The 18,921-nt window shown below is 40.0% G+C and overlaps 1 protein-coding gene across 26 annotated transcripts in view; it reads right to left on the bottom strand.

Moving 5' to 3' along the window:
- Msp300 (Muscle-specific protein 300 kDa) overlaps positions 1-18,921 on the bottom strand; it is a 124,407-nt gene that overhangs the window by 49,064 nt on the left and 56,422 nt on the right. For 21 of the 26 annotated variants that reach the window (XM_032438527.2, XM_032438534.2, XM_032438541.2 and 18 more), the window contains 8 exons: positions 18,334-18,516; positions 17,966-18,203; positions 15,041-17,823; positions 11,768-12,073; positions 10,041-10,192; positions 1,091-2,060; positions 788-1,000; positions 466-726 (listed from right to left, as the gene is read on the bottom strand). In XM_032438527.2, coding sequence (XP_032294418.1) covers positions 466-726; positions 788-1,000; positions 1,091-2,060; positions 10,041-10,192; positions 11,768-12,073; positions 15,041-17,823; positions 17,966-18,203; positions 18,334-18,516 — 5,106 coding nt within the window. The remainder of the gene's footprint in view (positions 1-465; positions 727-787; positions 1,001-1,090; positions 2,061-10,040; positions 10,193-11,767; positions 12,074-15,040; positions 17,824-17,965; positions 18,204-18,333; positions 18,517-18,921) is intronic. The other 5 variants (XM_032438535.2, XM_032438543.2, XM_032438538.2 and 2 more) reach the window with 1 other exon arrangement.

The following is an 18,921-nucleotide window of genomic DNA, read 5'->3' as shown; positions in this document are numbered from 1 at the left end:
TAGCGTTCATTTTAAATAAATTGTATTATTTTTAAAGTATATATTTTTTTTTAATTGAATATTGAATTTGGATTCAATGTGGTCTATGGTTACTTGAGGGTTAATAACTTTTTGGGCCAACAAACTGGTTGTTCTGTCAACTGTTGCATAGCACAATATAATAAAAAAATTGAATCGTTCATTATATAAGTAGCATGAATATGATGAAGGGGGATATACTAGAGATCGAAAATCGGGACATAATCGTACTTCAGCTTAGCTTAACAGTTGCTGTTATTTACGAGCTACTATTGAAAGATATGCATATATATATGTTAAATGGATATATCGAGACATTCCTAAACTGATTTATCATATTCCTGCTCAACTGGCACTTGCTGCTAGCTAGCAATTACTAACTGCTCTAACTGAAGGCTGTGCTCTACACAAGAAATCAGATTCAGTTTTGCTTTGGACAGTACGTACCTGTTGCTCGGCTAATGCGCGCTCACGATCGTGCGGCAAGTACGTGGGCGCCATGACCAGACGCAGCTGCTGCTCCTCCTGTATAATACGCTGGCGCAGCGTTTGCATTTGCTGTTGATAGACATCGATTTGGGCTAGCGTCTGCTCGAGACTCTGAGATTTGGCTTTGACCAGTTCGCCCAGACCATCGAGCACGCGCACCAAATCATCAACATTCTCGCTCAGGCGCGGATCACCGCCCATGCCGTTGCGGAAATGTACCTAAAAGATGTGTTGAGCATGGAAACGCATTCCGGATTAGCTATGCAAATGGGTCACTTACCTCCAGTTTTTCAATAGACAATCTCAGTTTGGTTTTTTGCACATTTATGTCGGCCAGAGTCTTTTCACAGTAGCCCAATTGATCGCGCAGCGGCTTCTTTTGCTGCGGCGAGGAGTCCAATGTTTGTTTGGTTTTCTCATGCCAGGCGCGTATGTCCTTGATCTTGCGCTCGCATTGATCCCACTCCTCGCAGGCCTCCTGCAGCAGTGAGTTCTGCGTGGTACAAACAAAAATGAAAAAAAAAAAAAAAGAAAAGCGTGTTTAGATGCATAATTTGGGTTGTCGGGTTGGCGGCGGGTTTACCCTCTCCAGCAGCACTGCTTCCACGGCTATCTTCGCATCCTCGGCCTGCTGCAGCTTATCCTTGAGATCGCCCACGGTCGTCACCTGACCAATGTGTTCCAGTTCCTTATCCATTTCGCTCAAATGCTTCACAATCGGTTTAATACTCTTCACAGCCGCCGCATAGTCGTTCAGTTTGGTTCGCGCCTCGGGCAGGGTGCGCAGCTCGATGGTTTGATCAATGAACGTGCGCTTATCCGCCACCCAGGACATGACAATCTGATACAGATTCATGAATCGTGTCCAGGCATCGAGGCTGTCGCCAACAGCCTGCTTCTTCTCATCCAACCAGCCACGAACTTGGGCTAGCTGCGCGGCCAGCTGATCAATGGTCGATTGCACCAGCGTCTTCTCCTCGCTGTTGCGACAGTTCTCAATGATCAGCTGACCGTTGGTCTTGACCAGCGTGAATCGTTCATAGATGGCGCCAATTTCCTGATTGATGCGCTGCAGCAGCTCCTTCATTTGTGTCGGCTCCAGTGTGCGCTCCTGCACCTGGACCTCGGCCTGCAGCAGCCAGCGTTGGATCTCATCCACACCGGCCAAATAGTCGGTGCGCACGGTCTTGGCGCGCTTGAAATCCTTCTCTTTGGTCTCCATGGCCACCTGTACGCGTTCCGCTAACAGTTCAAGTGCGGTAAACTCCTGGGCAATATCGCTGGGCAGCTGATTCTGTTTGGTCTGATAGAGCGCTTGGGTTTGCGCAACCAGCGCACGACTCTCCTCGCCGGCCTGCTGCACCTGGCTATTGAGTGTGATGAGGACCTGTTCCGTTTGGGCAATATGCTCGTCGTAGACGTGTACCGACTGCAGTTGTTCGTGTAGTGCGTTCAATTTGTCCTGCAGCTGTGAGATGCGGCGGAACACTTGCTCGATCTCCTCGAGATCCTTGCTAACCTGTTGGTCCTTATCGCGTAGCGTATCGTTCAATCTGCAAGGATTCAAATAGAAAAAAGAGAACAAAAAGTTTGCCCGGGGCGTATTAGTCAATGACGTATCTACAAAGTAGCTGCCTATAATATAGATATAATATGTAAACAGTTTGTGTGTGTGTGAAAACCACGCGGTTCGTCTTTTGCTCTAGAATAGAATTCAGCTACGCGTGCTGCACACAATATATATTAAATATATATATATATATATATATATATATTTATCTTCTATGTATATATATGTACGTGAACATATATTATAGAAAAGTTCTTTTCAAATAATCAGAAAATGGCTGAAGTTTTTCAATATTTTTGCTGGGGCTATTCAAAATTTTATATATCCACTGGGCTGGCAGTTGTTGGCCTCGAGGCGCTACGAAGATTTCCGTGAAAATGAATGCTGCCGTTTGGCTACAAGAGAGTTTACTAAATGAATAGCAATGCCAAAAAATTTTGACTACAAGGCATGAAAATATTACGAATTCGAAAACGTGTACGAATTCGAAATTCTATTTGATACAATGGCAAATGATTCGACAATGCCTTGGGAGAGGCGTGCTCTGCTTTTCAGATTTTCGAAAAGATTTTCTTATTTCGTTTTTTTTTTAAATTCGTATATCTTTCAAATCTGTTATTATTATTGCTGTTAGTATTATTTATGTTGTACACGCCGCTGGCCTGCTTAATGGCTGCGTTTATTTTTGATGCAGACATTTATATTTAAAACTTGTATTTATGTTTATTTATTCGCCAAGTCCAACCGAAACTTGGTCAAAGCAGACGAACTGCAGCTGACGTCATCGGACATGCTGCATTGCAAATGAGTCAGTGAACAATCTCTATTTGCCTTCTACTTAACGTATCTTTTCTGCCTCATTCCAGATCGTAACCCTCATCTGGCACACGGCTCGTATGGAGCGCCATGTGGGCGCTTAAATAATTTCAACAAGTGTTTTCTCTCTCTCTCTAGACAAAAGTTGTTGAAGGCAGCAATTAAAAATAGGAAAGCAGTTTAGGTCGTGAGTGCGCAAATTGAATGGCCGCGCGTTGAAGGACGCCGTCGCCTGATGCCCTTTACAGCAGCAACAACAGAAATTAAAACGGAAGAGCAACGCGCCTTGAGGAGGCCAAGTCAATACAATTGGCTGTTGGCCAATTGAGGCTGTATTCAAATATTCGAAAGAGTTTTTAGCACATTAATTGTAAAACAAGAGCAAAATATATTAGAGCCCATACTGCTCAACTGCTTAATACTCCGTAGAGCTTGTGGCAAAAGCAAGACCAAGAACAAAATATCGAAATTAAAACTGACCTGCCATATGGCAACTGTGAGGACCGGTCTCAAGTTCTTTAAATTCTAGCAAGAGATCGGGGCAATCACAAAAGCGTAAAAGGACGGGGATGGGGAATGGAAAAAGAATCATTCAATATTCAAGTTGAAAAAGCATAAAGCTCTTTTGATAAACTCTCGTAAAGTTTGAAATGGACTTTTATTGTTAAAACGAAAAGAAAATCAAAAATCGAAATACCAAAATAAACAAACTAGAGCAGCGTCTGGCTTGTACGAGTTCATGGCATTTATTATTGAACCAAAGGATGAAGTTAAGTTGAGATGTCTCTTGATCTCGATAAGGAATATGTAGCAGAAAAAACGTTTCTCACAATTTGAAGCCATTGATCTGTGTAAACATAAGACTACCAAGAATCTTAAAAAATAAAATGTCATCAATAAAGAACAAATTCCATTTAGCTTATTTGACATCATTTCATGCCCCTTTTCTAACGATTGCAGGGTATATAAAATATTCTAATAAATTCAAAAACCAAATAGAAATCGTTAGAAAATAAAAAACAATTTTTGTAGAATTTTTTTTGTTTGTTTTTTCCTGCTGCTATTTTGAGAGCCGTTTGCCATTTTACTACTGTACAAATTAACGCATTAAATTTAGCAGATATTTTAAATTTAAATGGCAAACTATGCTAGAAATGCGAGCGCCAAAAGTGAAAAGCGAAAGCAACAGCGACGCGTGTTGTTATAAATACGTATGCTTAGACAAAAATAATAAAGAAATCAAATAAGAAGCTTGGCGCACACAGTTTGATCAATTATTGTAATTAAATGTTTTTCGATAAGAATTTTGAGCGATTTTCGCATGATGTTAGCTATTTTTGATACGCAGACGACGTCATCAAATCAGAGACACGCGCCGCCAAAGCAAATACTCTCAATAAAAACAGCGACAGAAAGAAAAAAAAAAATTAACGAATAGCAACCAAAAACAACAACAACACCTGACGACCTCGCCAAAGACCGGACCCGAGGCCCGGACCCAACCCCGGTACGTAGCCGGCCCGAGATTGAGGCTGTTTTTTGCATACTCTTTAGCCGTCCTCGATGACTTAATCATGGCAAACGGCGGGCCAACGCTTAAATAAAAGTGTCTTTAATAAACATTCACCTTTTGCTTTTGACGACGTCTTTTTGGAGAGTGCGTGTTAGCAATTAGCATTCGCCTCTTTCTCTTTCTCTGGCTCTATTTCTCTAGCTTCTCTACTTTGTGTGCTGCTGTCTTTTATTGTTTTTGGACAGTTGTTAGCGACAACAGTCGCACCTCCTGACTGCGGAGGCAGACGTGTGCTTAACAATTGTTAACTTCTTGTGCTTGTTTGTGTTTTTTTCTTTTGCCTAAAACTTGAATTTCTTACGAAATTCAGCAGCTAAAAAAGTTTACTCTTTTAATTGCGTATACGCCTGGTAATCCACAAAGCGGCGTTTTTCAAGTGCAGCGCATGAAAGAACATAGAAAGAAGAACATGACGTATATTATTCCATTTTTAACGCTGCTTTAAACAGCTGCACAGTTATTTGAGTTAAATACTTTACTGTTTTTCTCTTTGGGCTGTCGCTTCTTTGTGTTTTTGCTGCTTCTATTTCTACTGCTTCTTAATTAAATTGTATTTTATTTGATTTAAAAATATGCGTCTATATATATATATATTTTATGCTCGGGCGGTCGCTTCTTCGTATTTAGTTTCCAGCCATCCAGTTAAAAAAAAACACGTCCGCTTGCAACTAACTCTAAATAAAAACTAAAATATTCTCAGCGCAGAAAAATTGCCAAAAACGTTTCAGCTCTGCCGCCGTCTCAGTCGGCGTACGTGCGAGCGATCATCGTTAACAGCGGAATGCGAGACGGAAATAAAAGAACGAAAACTGCTGTTACCGCAACTCACCACAGTCGCACACACACAGCTACGCACTCGTCGCCTGCGAGTGAGACGGAGCGAGAGACAGGCGAGAGAAACACTAAAATTTTGTATAATTGAATAAGTTTGTATATGCGCTTGGCATTGAACATGAGGCGAAAAGTTAAGCAAAAGTTTGCCTTACACATTAGCCAGGCAAAATTCGCAGCTGATTTCAGCTGCCAAATATGCCGCATAGCCTAAATGCGAAAATCCCCGAATTAATAAACTGAAATTCATAACTGCACTCGCCTAATATATGGATATATATGTTGATATATGTGCATGTGCATACACATATAATGATAAGGCAAAAACAAATTATTTTTGCCGGTTAAGATAAGAGGGTTTCGTAAAAACGCCGGCTATAAATGACTGCGAGCGAGAGAGAGAGAGAGAGAGGGAGAAAGAGCGCACGCAAGAGAGAGACGAGAGGCGTTCGCAGCGAAACGCAATGGCATTTGGAACAGCCAACAGCATGTCTGTTAACAGTGCAATGTTAACAGTGTGAGCGCCAGCCAAGGCAAACAAAAAATACAAAATAAATTTATAATTACGCGATTACCTCATTTGGGCAACGTTTTTGCTCTATTGTTGTTTTTGTCGCTTGATTGTTTTCTCTTCTCTCTTTTTTTTTTGTGCAAAGTGACAAATTGTCAATGCAAATGCTTAGCTTCGTTTTAATGGTATGCGTGTATTTCTAGTTGTATTTTGATTCTATTATATATTATTATTTTTTTTTAAGCCCGTGAAGAATTTCGGATTTATAAACAATTTTTGAGTGTTTGCACTGCAACAATTTAGCCGAATTGCTCTGCTTATTAGTTTTTTAATATTTGCTTACATCTTTTGCACGTATTCCTACTCGAACAATGCCGATGAAGTCAGCAATACGATTTCCGTCTTGTTTACTTGTTTTCATTAGCCTGTTGCTTTTTTATACCATTTTTTTTTCCACCTCCTTTGTATACCCTAAAGACTCTTAATATTGGCTACAAACAATTGCAATAGGCTATTGAAAGCGAATATTTAAATGAAAGCATATAATTAAATGTGCTCTCTTATATTTTTAATAATTCTTCAAATTGTTTATCTAGAATATAAATATTATAATCGCCTGGAAAGACACAAAAATACTTTTTTAATGCAAAAGGATTACGCAACTTTTGCGTATTATTTGGGTTTTTGATTAGATTTTTGCATGCTCGCCAGCCGAAAGTAAATCTCAAGTATAAATGCATCAAAATTTTGCGTCGCAGTTAAGGAATATAAATATAATATGTGTACATAGTTGGGAATATATAATTGTCGATGACCAAACATTGGGGTATTAGATCATTTTTGGTTCGATGATGGCATTGTCAATTTATTTGAGGCACAAAAATGACGAAGTGAGAAATTATTTAAATCGCAGCATGTAAATTGGGGGAACAGAACAAAACAGAGATATTTTATAAGCGAGACTTGGGAGAGTATCTCAACTGTTAACTGTGCGAACTTTTTTCTCGATTGTATAAAAAGTTAATTTATGTTTGCAACAGTCACAAACACTTGCCCCTAAACTGTATTTTGCTGCTAAAGATAAAGCCAAAAATACATTGAAACTGACTTGAAAACCATTTCAGATGCAATAATCCAAGCTTAACATAATGTAAGTAAATATATATGATACCTTTCCATAATAAGATCGAAATACATTAAATTCATCTGTTATATGTAAATTATGTTTATTAACAGTATTTAATTCGTTAAACTGCATTAAATTCGAATTCCAGACTCTAATCGCATAATTTATAATTATGTTTTAGCTATAAAGTTTGGTAAATATCTCCTTCTGTTCGTTTAAAAAACCTTTTTATGACTAAAACTTCCTGTGTTAGGGTATAATAATAATTACGATTTAGTACACTTGACTAACAGCTGTTTTACGTTTACTAACACCGCTCCATTTACCCACCATTAACGGTAATTTTAACGTTAATGCAAATGTTAATTAAATGCATAACATCTGTCAGACACATTAACTTTATGTGCAAGTGTTGTAGCCCTTAATATATGAAATCAACTGTTTTTTTTTTTTGTTGTTGTCAGAATTGTAACTTACTCAATTTTTAACGTTTCATCCCGTGATAAAAAAAAATGAAACTGCCTAAAGCATGCTAATGGATGACATTCGAAACACTTATTACTAACTGTAATACAATTGGGTTTTGATCTAAACCAATTTCAATTTGACGGCGCTTGAATTGCCAGTCTAGAGGCCTAGTTAGTACCAGAGATTAATGTATTCGATCAGATAACATCATAAAAATATTATCGCACGACTTTTCGGAAACAACGCAAGAGATTTGGCTAAAGACATTAGGAAAAACAAAAAGAAATCAACAGCTGCTGCTCTCGTTTTTCATGAAAAGTGCAGACCGCGCCTGTCAGCCAAATAGCCGGATGAAACAAATGTGTATAAAAATAAAATACAAATACAAAATTGACGCTGAAAATACTTATAAACACATGTCTTGGGTGAAAATTTGTGTCAGTGCTGCATTAAGAAAGGCCGCGGCATGTTTTCTTTTTAGGTTTTTCTTGTTTTTTGTACATCTTTTCTTTTCTTTATTATATTTTTTCTCATACTTTTTTTTCTTGCCAAGCAAAATGTTTACGTGATCGACGACCACACACATCTGTTAATGTGAGTCGTGGTGAATTTCAGCCACAATTAGCAGAGAACGCTGCTGTTAAAGCGCTGTTAAGACCAGATGTTGCTGGCAGGGCACAAATGTTGCCGTCGGCATGTTGTCGATGGGAGGCGAAATTCGCTATGCAAATGTCTGCATGTGTGTGTATGCATATGTATAGATACTGAAAAAAAGGCAATTGACAAATTGGCAACGTTTTGTTTTTTATTTCTATTTTGTTTTCTTTTCCTTGTGACAAGCGCCGTTCAAAAGAATTTCCGCAAAAAACAATCAAGTTTTTTTAGCCTCTTATCAACAAGGGGTCTATATAAATATATCAGGGCTGCAAGCACAATAAAATTTGTCGCTGGTTCGGTTTACGGTTCGGTTTAGACAAATTCCTTTAGGTTTGTGTACATGGTTTTCACAGACATGCACCCTGGTATTGATTGAGAAATTGATTGCCTTTTATTATTTTATTTTAATCAAATCAGAATGCCGGCCCTAGACCACATGGGCTGGTTTTTAGCCCTAAAAGAAGACGGCTTACTTAAATTTTAAGGAATTCTCCGTGTTGTGGAAACTTTTGAACCTAGGGAGCTCTTGAATAGCCAAACTCTATAAGAACTGGATCAGAGTTCTAGAAACTTTGAAGAACTGAAAACACAGCTTTAGATACTTTGGAGCAACTTACAGAAAACCAGAGTGTTGGATAGTTAAATCATAGAGAAATCTCGAATAGCGACACTGTATAACAACTAAGTCCCACATTGGTAGAAACTTTAAAATAGCTGATGGAAAAGTCTCAAATTCTTACACTATATAAGAATTGTAAAAGATGTAGCGGACCCACAACCTAACCTATAATTCATGCAACGCTGCGACGCTGAATAGTAAAACATTGATAGCGCCAACTTTTGTCTATTATCGTAAATGTCTTCGAGAGGCGAACCAGCTGATAAGGTGTAAAGCTTTGGCACAGTTAGCTGTTATCAGAGGGCGGCATGCCCACCGACTGTTGATATGGCCCGTTTGTTGATACATTTGTATGGGTAAAAATACTTATGGCCAGCACTCTAGTGCAATGTGTTGAACTTTACTTTTCTCAGAACTTCCATTTTAATGATGCCTCAGAAAACAAGACTTATGTAAGCCCCAAGTCGAGCCGCAAGCCGAGCGTAACCGTTGCAATGACGTCAGTTGGCAGACAGAGACACAGAGAGAGAGACAGACAGCGGGAGGGACAGAGAGGGCTGAGCATGAAATTTCGAGGGCTAAGCTGCTCAACCGATGCCAAACGCAACGCTCACTGATGTCACAAGCGCAGAAACAGGCTGTGATATAAGCCGAAAAAGTCTGCTGCTCTTCAAAATAAATATGCTCTTGTGTTACTTAAACTAGAACCCGTTTAAATGCTGCGAGATAGTATTGCCTGTCGATTGGCAATAAAAAAAAAAAAATAAAATAAAAACTAGTTAATTAACATTAAACGCAAATCAATTATAGAACGTTTATTTATGCAGCAAACGAAGCGAAATCGATTTCCGGCGTTAACATTCCGATAAATGGACCAAACGTCACGCACAGTTTCACCTAATGTCTAAATACATTAAGAATGAAAGAGCGGCACTTGTTTTAGTTTTTTAGTATATACATTGAGTATATATGTATTAGATGGTACTTTCATCAAATTAGGCTGTCAGTTTTTTTGTTAAGCTTCTAAAAAAACTTTCCGAGCTCAACGCAAGAAAGTTGAACTTTCGTCTGTAAAACCTCAATGCCCACTTTCCACGCAAGCACGTGGATTTTGCGCAGAACGCATGAAAAGTAAAAGTTTGATAGAAACGTATTCCATTCACCTTTGCGAATGATATTTTCACGCCTGTTTTACGATTAATGTTAACCATAGTTAGTTGAATTTACAGGCCAAACGCACAAGTTAAGAAAATAAACTTCCACCCATTTTCCACTCGTTTGATTGTCATTTTGTAAGGTGTACAGGGTAATATATCTTTATGTATATGTCTATAGATGATGTTGACTGTTTTGGGTACTCACTTTGATTGCTGTTCGACTAACTTATCCACTTTGGCCTGTATGGCCTCCGCCGAGGGTTTGTGTACTTCCCCAAGGAATGTGAGGATGGATTTTGAGAGCGCCTCGATTTCTTTATGTGATGATTTAAGTTCATTTGATTCTTCACGCAGTTCCTGCACAAAAATAAAGTATACACTCTAATTAGCAGAGCCAACAAAGAAGCATCGAAATACTCTCAAAAATTGTTATTTTTTCTCAATCGAACGCAAACAAAACAAATAAAATTTACTCTACGTTTTAATTCAATTCCAGTTTTTTTTTGGGGCCGCTCAAAACGAACGAAGGTTAACACCATAAAAATAAGAAACGTTGACTTGACTTAAAAGCTAAATTTCATGTGAGGTTTATGTATAGAAAAAAAGAGCATGGACAACATAAAATATTTGCGACAGGCACAGCATGAATCGAAATGTAAATAAAATAAGAAATAGTCGAAGAGATATATGTGTATTTCATTAACTACATAATGGGGAATTTTTTTTTTTTTTTTTCAATTTTTTGATGATATTTTTTGAGCACAGTCGTATCTGTATATGGCGCTTGTATAAGACGACATTGTTAATGGAATAAATTGGAAGCCAAGGCACAGACTCTATAGCCTGATAATACTTCAATTGCAATTGATTTTTGTATAAATTATTTATTCTATATTAATTCTATCTAGAATTCAATTATATAACATTATAAATTTAAATTGTAAGCTGAAATTTAGTTAATTATGAATATTCTAATATTGTGTATCAATTTCCAGTTCAATCTGGAATACAATTTAATATCTGAATATTAATAAAAAATCTATTGAACTGTCTTTTCAAGTATGAACTAATTAATTCATAATTAGTGTAATGTATTTATTTAATAATTATGCCATGTTTAGCATTGGTTAAATGTTTCGCTTTAAATAACTTGAGCTATATTTAGCTTGAATATTGATAAGTTTTTCTCTTTGCATTTAACGCAATCAACAGAACTTATCGCACACTATGAAGTCATGCAAAGCGACAAAAAAAAAAAAACAAAAACAACAAATCAGTCATATTGTTGATAACAAAAACAAAACTCGTAAAGATGCTTCTAAGTGCTATTTGCGTAAACAATTCCCCACAGTTGTATAACAGGGCAACAATAATTAGCATATAACTAATGTTAAGCTGTGATTAACTGCGAACAGATCATTAAAATAAGAAATAGGAAAAAATGTCCAAACGAAATTGAAAGTTTAAATGTTGACTTTTGTTTCTGGCTTTACATAGTCAATCAATAACAGCTTGGACAGCTGTTAAAGAGCGGGAGAGCCAGTAAGAGAGCGCAAGCTCTCTGACAACTTGGCGTGTGACCATGAACTTGGCGGCGGCATAGTGTTTAGATATGTACAAATGTATATAAACATATGTATGTATATTACACACATATATACATATATGCGGGCAACAGTGTGCGTGTGCATATATGAAGTCAGACATTAGGGAAGGCAACTAAATGAATGAATGAATCTACTAGGTATTAGTTGCATGTATACACACCTATGCACACACATGTGCGCATAATAAAAATAATAATAAATCAATTAAGCTAGGCCTGGCCCAATGAGCTCATGTGCCCAAAAACAGGCTCAGCAACATATTTACAGTAATGACAGTGCACTTGACAGTGCACTGTTAAACTGTTAACTGTGGCTGTTAACTCACCTGAATGGCATTCTTTGTATCTTCCAAATGACGTCGCGACCTTACAGTTGGATCGACATTTCGGAACTTATCCTCCAAGCGACCTAATGCTTTCTCCCAGCCGTGCAAGCCGTTCTCAAAGCTATCCCAATGCTCGGCCAACTGTTGCAACTTGTCGCGCCTCTGCTCCAGGCTATGCACCAGGTCCTGCCAGTCACGGTTTAGGGCAGCGTTATCCTGCTCAATCAGTTGGCGATTCCGTGCGTCCGCTTGGCGTATGAGCGATTGCGCCTGCTGATTCACTAGCGACAGGTCACTGTTTTGGCTCTGCAACAACAACAAGACCAACAACAAATATAACAATAACAACAGCGTTTTAACAGGAAATGTTAAAATATTTCAATTTTGATTTGCGGCAGCAGATTTATATACACAGGTTGCCTCGTTGGATTTGCACAATATAAACTTATGTATTAGAAATGATATAGGTATATAAGGAAAGTATATGTAAATATATATACATATATACATTTATATATATAGAAGAAAATATATATAAATATATGTATGCATGTATAAAGCTGTGTAAGTGTATATTTGTTTGCTTTTTGTTTATTGTCTTTTTTTCTTTTCGAATATATTGAGTTATTACTGTAACGCCGACTGCGGTTTTACATAAAGTTTTGTTTTTCTTTTGACATTTTGTCGCTCAACTTTGACATATGCGTATGCGTGTGCGTGTGTGCATGTGGCATATGGATTTCGAGTATCTTCGAATTTCTCACCTCGACACACGCGTTCGTACGTATCTACTGTAGCACTTGAAAGTATCTTTTGTTTTTCTTTTATATAAAACTATATACATATATGTATATTGTATTTCTTAAACGGATTTTTCTGCTCTTCTATTTCTTGTTTGTTGATGACGTTAGCTTTAAATACGTTTGCTGTCTGTTTTGTCTGCTTCCTCTTCTCTCTGTCTCTCGCTCTCTTTCAATTTGCGCTTTTCAAGCACATGGCATTTTTATTAGAACGTTCGAAAGAAACAACTTATTCAAATTTAACAAAGCTTTGCGCACAAAAACAAGTATAACACAATTTTTTATATTCTGCTTTTGCCGTTAAATTGCGTTTGCTTTTGCTTTTGATTTTGCTTTTGTCGCTGTTTCTTCACTTTATAAGCCGCATAAAACACGGGCAACCGCTCAGTTAAACGTCTCAACTAGAAGTGAATTTCACAAAAAAGCATGGCATATGCCCAAGCACGAGTTAGAACCAACTAAGAGAGCCCGACTGTGGCAGAGCGACAGCCTGCCAAAGAGCGGGACTAAAAATGAGACAAAGAGAGAGAGGGTTGCTACTGTGCGGCCAATCGCAAAAAAACATGTCGAGTGAACACGTTTTCATGTGCACAATGTGCCGAAAGAGGGGGCAGGTCGGTGTGATGGCTTCGCCGGCCTTAGGCGTGGGCAGTGTCAAGCAATAATTTGCTCTTGACTGCGTCACACAGCTCACCAATACACACACACACACACACACACACAATATCACGCATACGCCACCATTACTATCTCAACTGGCTACAAGCCGGCATGCCAATAGGCAAACAGCAACAACAAAACAGCTGTCCACAGAGAGCCGAAAACGAACTGCGCTCTTAAAGCTCGCTCAGCGCTTGGCCAACAACAAAAAAAAAGTTGCTAAACATGTGTTTGTTGATGCCGCACAACGTGGTTGCCAAAAGGGCTGGGCAAAGGGCATAGCGCATGATTGCATATTGTAATTAAACCTTTCAACTTTAAATAATAAAAAAGAAAACTAAGTATTTTCTTTATTTTTAGAACTACTAAACTATCTTAATGAAGGTTTTTAATTGCCTTATATACACTTTGTTTATAGTAAGTGCGCAGCCCTAGCGACTAACTTGTTTATTCTCTGCGGATTTGCCGATGATGTCATGAGCTCAACTGGAACAGCTGGCCTTAAAGCATATGTACATATATATATATATATATATATGTATGTATATGTGTTTGAGCTATGTTGGCGCAACAGCTATGTTTGACAGTCTGAATAGTCGTTGATAAGCTTAACAAGTGCAGGTTAAAAGATTAACTCATTAATAAGTTTTCAAGGTGAAAGCCGCAGACATAACGAAAGTAAACAACTATTCAAAGTGTGCTCAAATCTAAGAGAAAGAGTAAGAGAGAGAGGGCGTCACAAAAGAGCGCACATGAAAGCTTCAGTTTAAGAGCAGACAATGCAGTTAGAGTTTATATTGCTTTTGCCGGCCGGCAAATCGTACGCAGAGCAACAGACTGCACTCGGCGTGAAAGTCATCTGCAGATACATTCGAAAACAAATGCTGCAGATACATATTCCTGTTTTACAGTTTTATGAAAGATATGCGTTGTGTCACATTGATTGAAACAGGTCTTAGCAGGCCATGGACATTTATACGTAAATATGTATACGAAGGCTGCAAATTCATACAATAAAAGGGCTTAAAAGAGACTTTAAATCCGATTAACTACCAGGGTTTTACACAATTCTGACTCATTTGGTAAATATTACCCGATTACATAGAGCTGATGTAATATTATAAAATTGTTTTTCCTAACTGACTGATTTGTGATAAACGCTCAGCTCCTACCGTAAAAGCTAAAATGCAAAAGTTTTCACTGTATTTACTTTTTGTTAAAATTTAAAAGAAATTTGATATTTTTTTAAATAAGTTAAGCTCTGAAAATATAAAAAAAACCTTTCTATACAAATACTACAATAAACTGATAATAATAATGATATCCTGACCTAACTTCCTTGTTTGCTTTTATCTTATATTTTATATAGCTCCCATATGAACGATCGAATGGAAATTTGGATGGTATAAAAAACGCGGAATTTCTTCTTTAGCCCCACCTTCTTTTTTGCTGATTTATTAAGCTAAACAAAAAGTACTTTGTAAGCTTGAAGTTAATATAAAATTCTGTTCTGAAAAAACTTTAAAAAATTTAAAATATAAAAAAATCGACAAAATTACATAAGAATTAAAACTGATTTCTTTTTAGTCTGTCAGAAAGCAGAAAATAAATGAATCGACATCTTAAAGATACTCCTGAAGATTCATTAATATATCAGTTATTATTAACTAGCATTGAAAGATAATTAGATTATGTTCTTGCTCTAACGAATTTTTAAAGTATACATTTCGTTTATTTTGCAAACATTTGGACAGCGCTTTGTATATGGGGCTATAGCAGATGCAAATATTTTACGACTATTTTATTAGCTCACCTGTACATTGCCAATGGCATGCGACAACTTCTGAATATTAAAGTGCAGGCCAGCCAGATTCTGGACGGGCTCATCGTTGAACTTGGTGCGCTCAATGGTGGCCTTGACGCGATCGATGGACTGTTGATATTCGCGCCAGCGTTCCGCTTCCTTTTCCAGTTCGCTTTGCTGGGTCTTGGCATTGGCCAAAATGTTGGCCAGCTTGTTCTGGAACTGTGTCAGCTCGGCGGACAGCTCAGACTGTTCGTAGCTGTTGAGCGAGGACCAAATCTTGTCGGATGCCTCCTGGATTTGCTTGTGCACCAGATTGCGTATGGGCGCTTCGTTGCCAAAGAAGATCTTGTGCTCGTCCAGATCGTGCATCAGATGCTCGTAGTCAATGCCATGCTGGCTGTTCTGCAAACGCAGCTCAGCCTCGTGCACCCAATCGTTGAACTTGGCCACCAGCTGCATATACTCCAGACGCGAGTCGCGATTGTTCTTCAAATACTTTTCGCGCTCTTCCAGCTCATGGGGCAGCGAGGCGACAAGTGAACGACCCTCGGAGAGCATTTCCAGCAGGGAGCTGGGCATGCCCACATCCGTTTTGACGCTCTCGTTAATTCGATTGAACTTTTGCAGTTGGGCATCGATGTCCTTGCTTAGGGTGTGATGCTTCTGGAGTTCGCGTTCCACGGACTCGGGATCGCGATCGAGCAGGGGCCGGGACTTGGCAATGCCTTCATTGTTGTGCAGCCAGTCGAGTATTTCGCTCAGATCGGCGGCCATTTTCTTGTGGGATTCGAGCTGTAGCTGATGCTTCTGGCGCTGCGATTCCACGGCCTTGCGTAGATTCTGCAGCTGATTCTTCAAGGATTGCAGCTGCTCGGTGATGCTGTTCTTATCCGCAGCATTGCCCTCAGAGGCAATCTTCTGACCCTTATCGTTGGCCGAGGCCAAAAGGCCCTCGCATTCCTGTATCTTGACAATAACATCATCATATTTATTGATCTTATCCTCGAGGCTGTCTGGCGAGTTCTCTATGTCGATGATGACATCGGTGTACTTCATAATGAAGGCAATTATCTCATTGATCAGCGCAATAAATTGCTCGCGCAGCATCAGCAGCTGGCGCAGATGCGCCAACTGATCCTCAATCAATTTAATCATATCGTCCTGCTGTGTCAGAATGCTCTGCAATTCGGGCAGATCATCCATTTGCATGTCGCCCATTTTGTGTTTGCTATCCTTCAGCTCCTTCAGTATGCCCTCGTAGGCGCCCAGCAGATCCTGCACATCCTCGATTCGAGAGCCAATGGGTCGGTTCAGTTCGCGCATACGCTGCTGTATGTTGCCCAGGAATTGACTGCATTCGGCGAGTCTGTTCTTGGCATCCTTGTACTTCTTGATGTGATCACCCAGCGCATTGACGCGATCATCGATGGTCTGCTTGATGCGTCCATAGCGATCCTTCATGTTCTTGATGTCGTCGTTGAGCTTCAGCTTGTCCGCATTGCTCAGCGTGGGCAATATGCTCTTGCCTTGCTCGGACACATCGTTGATCAGTCCACCCATATTGTCGGCATTCTGCAGCAGCTTCTTGTAGTGGGCCAGCTGCTCCTCGAGCACTGGCAGGCTGGTGGTGCGCAGTTCACTTTCGGTTGCGGTTTCCATTTCGTTCAGCCAGTCGCCCATTTTTTTCATTGAGTCCTCAAATGCCTTGCGACCCTGTAGCAGATCATCCAAGGACTTGCCACGCTTGCCGCTCTCATCCTTGAGCGTCTGATAGTCGGCGGCAATTTCATCCAGAATCTGTTGCAACGCTGCCTTGTCCGCATCGCCACAATCCTTCATGATGTTCGCCGCTTGGCGCTGTACATCACTGAGGACGCTGTCATTGAATTGCTTGGCATCATCATCGTATTTCTTATTCTCTGCGATTTTCTTCTCAATCTCAGCGGAGGTGAGGGGATGATACACGGGCAATTTGCGCACCTCAGAGATTTTGGCCTTCAGCCATTGACGCGCCTTGTCCAGATCATTCTCCAGCGCTTTGCGTGCCTTGCTCGCCTCCAGGGCGCGATCCAGTTCGGCCTTTAGCACTCCAGACAAATTGCGATTCTCGCTATTTAGGTTACGCAACGCCGACTCCAGTTGGGCATATTCTGCCGATTCCAGTTCGGGCTGCATGTTGGCTATGCGCTTGTCCAGCACATCGGCCAGCGATTGCTTTGCCTCCGCATCCTTCATCAGGCTCTTGATCTTTTGCTGGCGCGCCTCGGCATCCTTGGGCGAATAGCCAAGTGCGGCTGGCGCTTGCAACTCTTCGATTTGCTGCTTCACCCATTGCTGCAGTTGGTCAATCTCAGCCTTGGCACCGTCCACGCCCTTGTTGGTCACATCCAACAGCTGCGCCTTGCGATCGATGCGCTTGCCCAGATCGGCAAAGCGACGATCCAACGACTTCATTTGCTCCTCCACCTGTTGCCCATCCAGATTGCTGATGACCTCAGCCACCTGCGCGGCCTTGCCCTTGAGCTCCTGTATCTTAGGATGGCCCTGTAGCTCATATTCGTTCTTTATCTCATTAATGGCTGCCATTTTCTGGGCACAATTGAGGCCAGAGCCGCGATCCAGCACATCCATGCGCTTGATCAACGTATCAAACCAGTTCTGGACATCCTGCATGCCCTGGCGATAGCCATCGATGACATTTTGGCCCGCCTGCTTCTTGGCAATCGCGTCCATGAGCTCCGATTCCAGCTTGTCAATGTTGTCATCCAGATCCGTATCCTCATCTCCCACTGTCGAAAAAGAATCGTATAGTTTTTAATTTTTTGCTTTTGCTTGCAATCCAATCAATTAATTATATATTCAGCAATAGGCTAAAAATGTATTTGGGAAGTGGAGAGCTATTCGCTTTTATCAGGTTTTCCCGATACTTACGTGATCCTGTCATTTCGAGCATTAGCTGCGAACGCTTGTCACCAATGGAATTCAACAGATCATTCATGGCAACCAGTTCCTGCTGTGCGGCCTCTGGTCGCAGCTTGCATGGTCGCATTAGCCAATCGGAGACAGAGCTCTGTTGCCGCTTGACCCAATCCTGCAGCTCGGCGCGCTGCTTCTGCTGTTGCTCCAGTTCGCCAACGGATGCAGTCAGACCACCCAAGTGGGATTGCACCTGTAAAATAGCCGCTCGATTAGTGAAGGGTTTTTGCTGAGTAGTTTGGGTTCGCAATTGATATTAGATTAAAATTTGAGTTTAAAGCCAAGCCGCCACCATTTCAAGTGGAGTTTCCAGACCCGCTTACCTTAGCGACGAGTGCATTCAGCTTGCTCACGTGTGCACTATTCAGGCGTACTATGCGACGATAGTTGCTAATACGCTCGTGAGCAATTGGATCCAACAGCGCCTCATTCACATCGCTGAGCTCAACGTCGAGATCGTTCTCATTGTCGTCTTCGGTTGAGCTCTGAGTATTTGGCGGCGGTTGCTTTTTAGTGGCAAGCAAAGTGGGCGTGGTAGTGCATATTTTTGTTTTGGTTTTATTACAATAACAACAACAATAATTACGGTGCGGCAAATCAATAAAAGTTAGAGCGGTGTTTGGTTGGGGTAGTTTGTGGTTCAGTTGGTAAAGTTGATAAAGTTGGTGTAGTTGGAGGGTATTAGAAATAAAAGTAAATTAAATCAAATTACAAAAGATGCATTGGTTAGCAAATTAAAAATTAAACTGGTTACCCTTGGAGTCTTGCAAATGTAGAAATAGGCGAATAGATGAGAGCCATTGGGCGCATTTAGATGGAAATTCTAACTAAAAGTGGCTTACATAATTATATCAATAGATATATTACTAACAGACATTATTTCACGTTTTTTTTTTTTTAACAAGTTTAGG

Source organism: Drosophila virilis, chromosome 4 (assembly GCF_030788295.1).
Source record: "Drosophila virilis strain 15010-1051.87 chromosome 4, Dvir_AGI_RSII-ME, whole genome shotgun sequence".
Classification (NCBI taxonomy): Eukaryota; Metazoa; Arthropoda; class Insecta; order Diptera; family Drosophilidae; genus Drosophila; species Drosophila virilis.
This window is presented reverse-complemented; position numbering and strand designations above follow the sequence as displayed.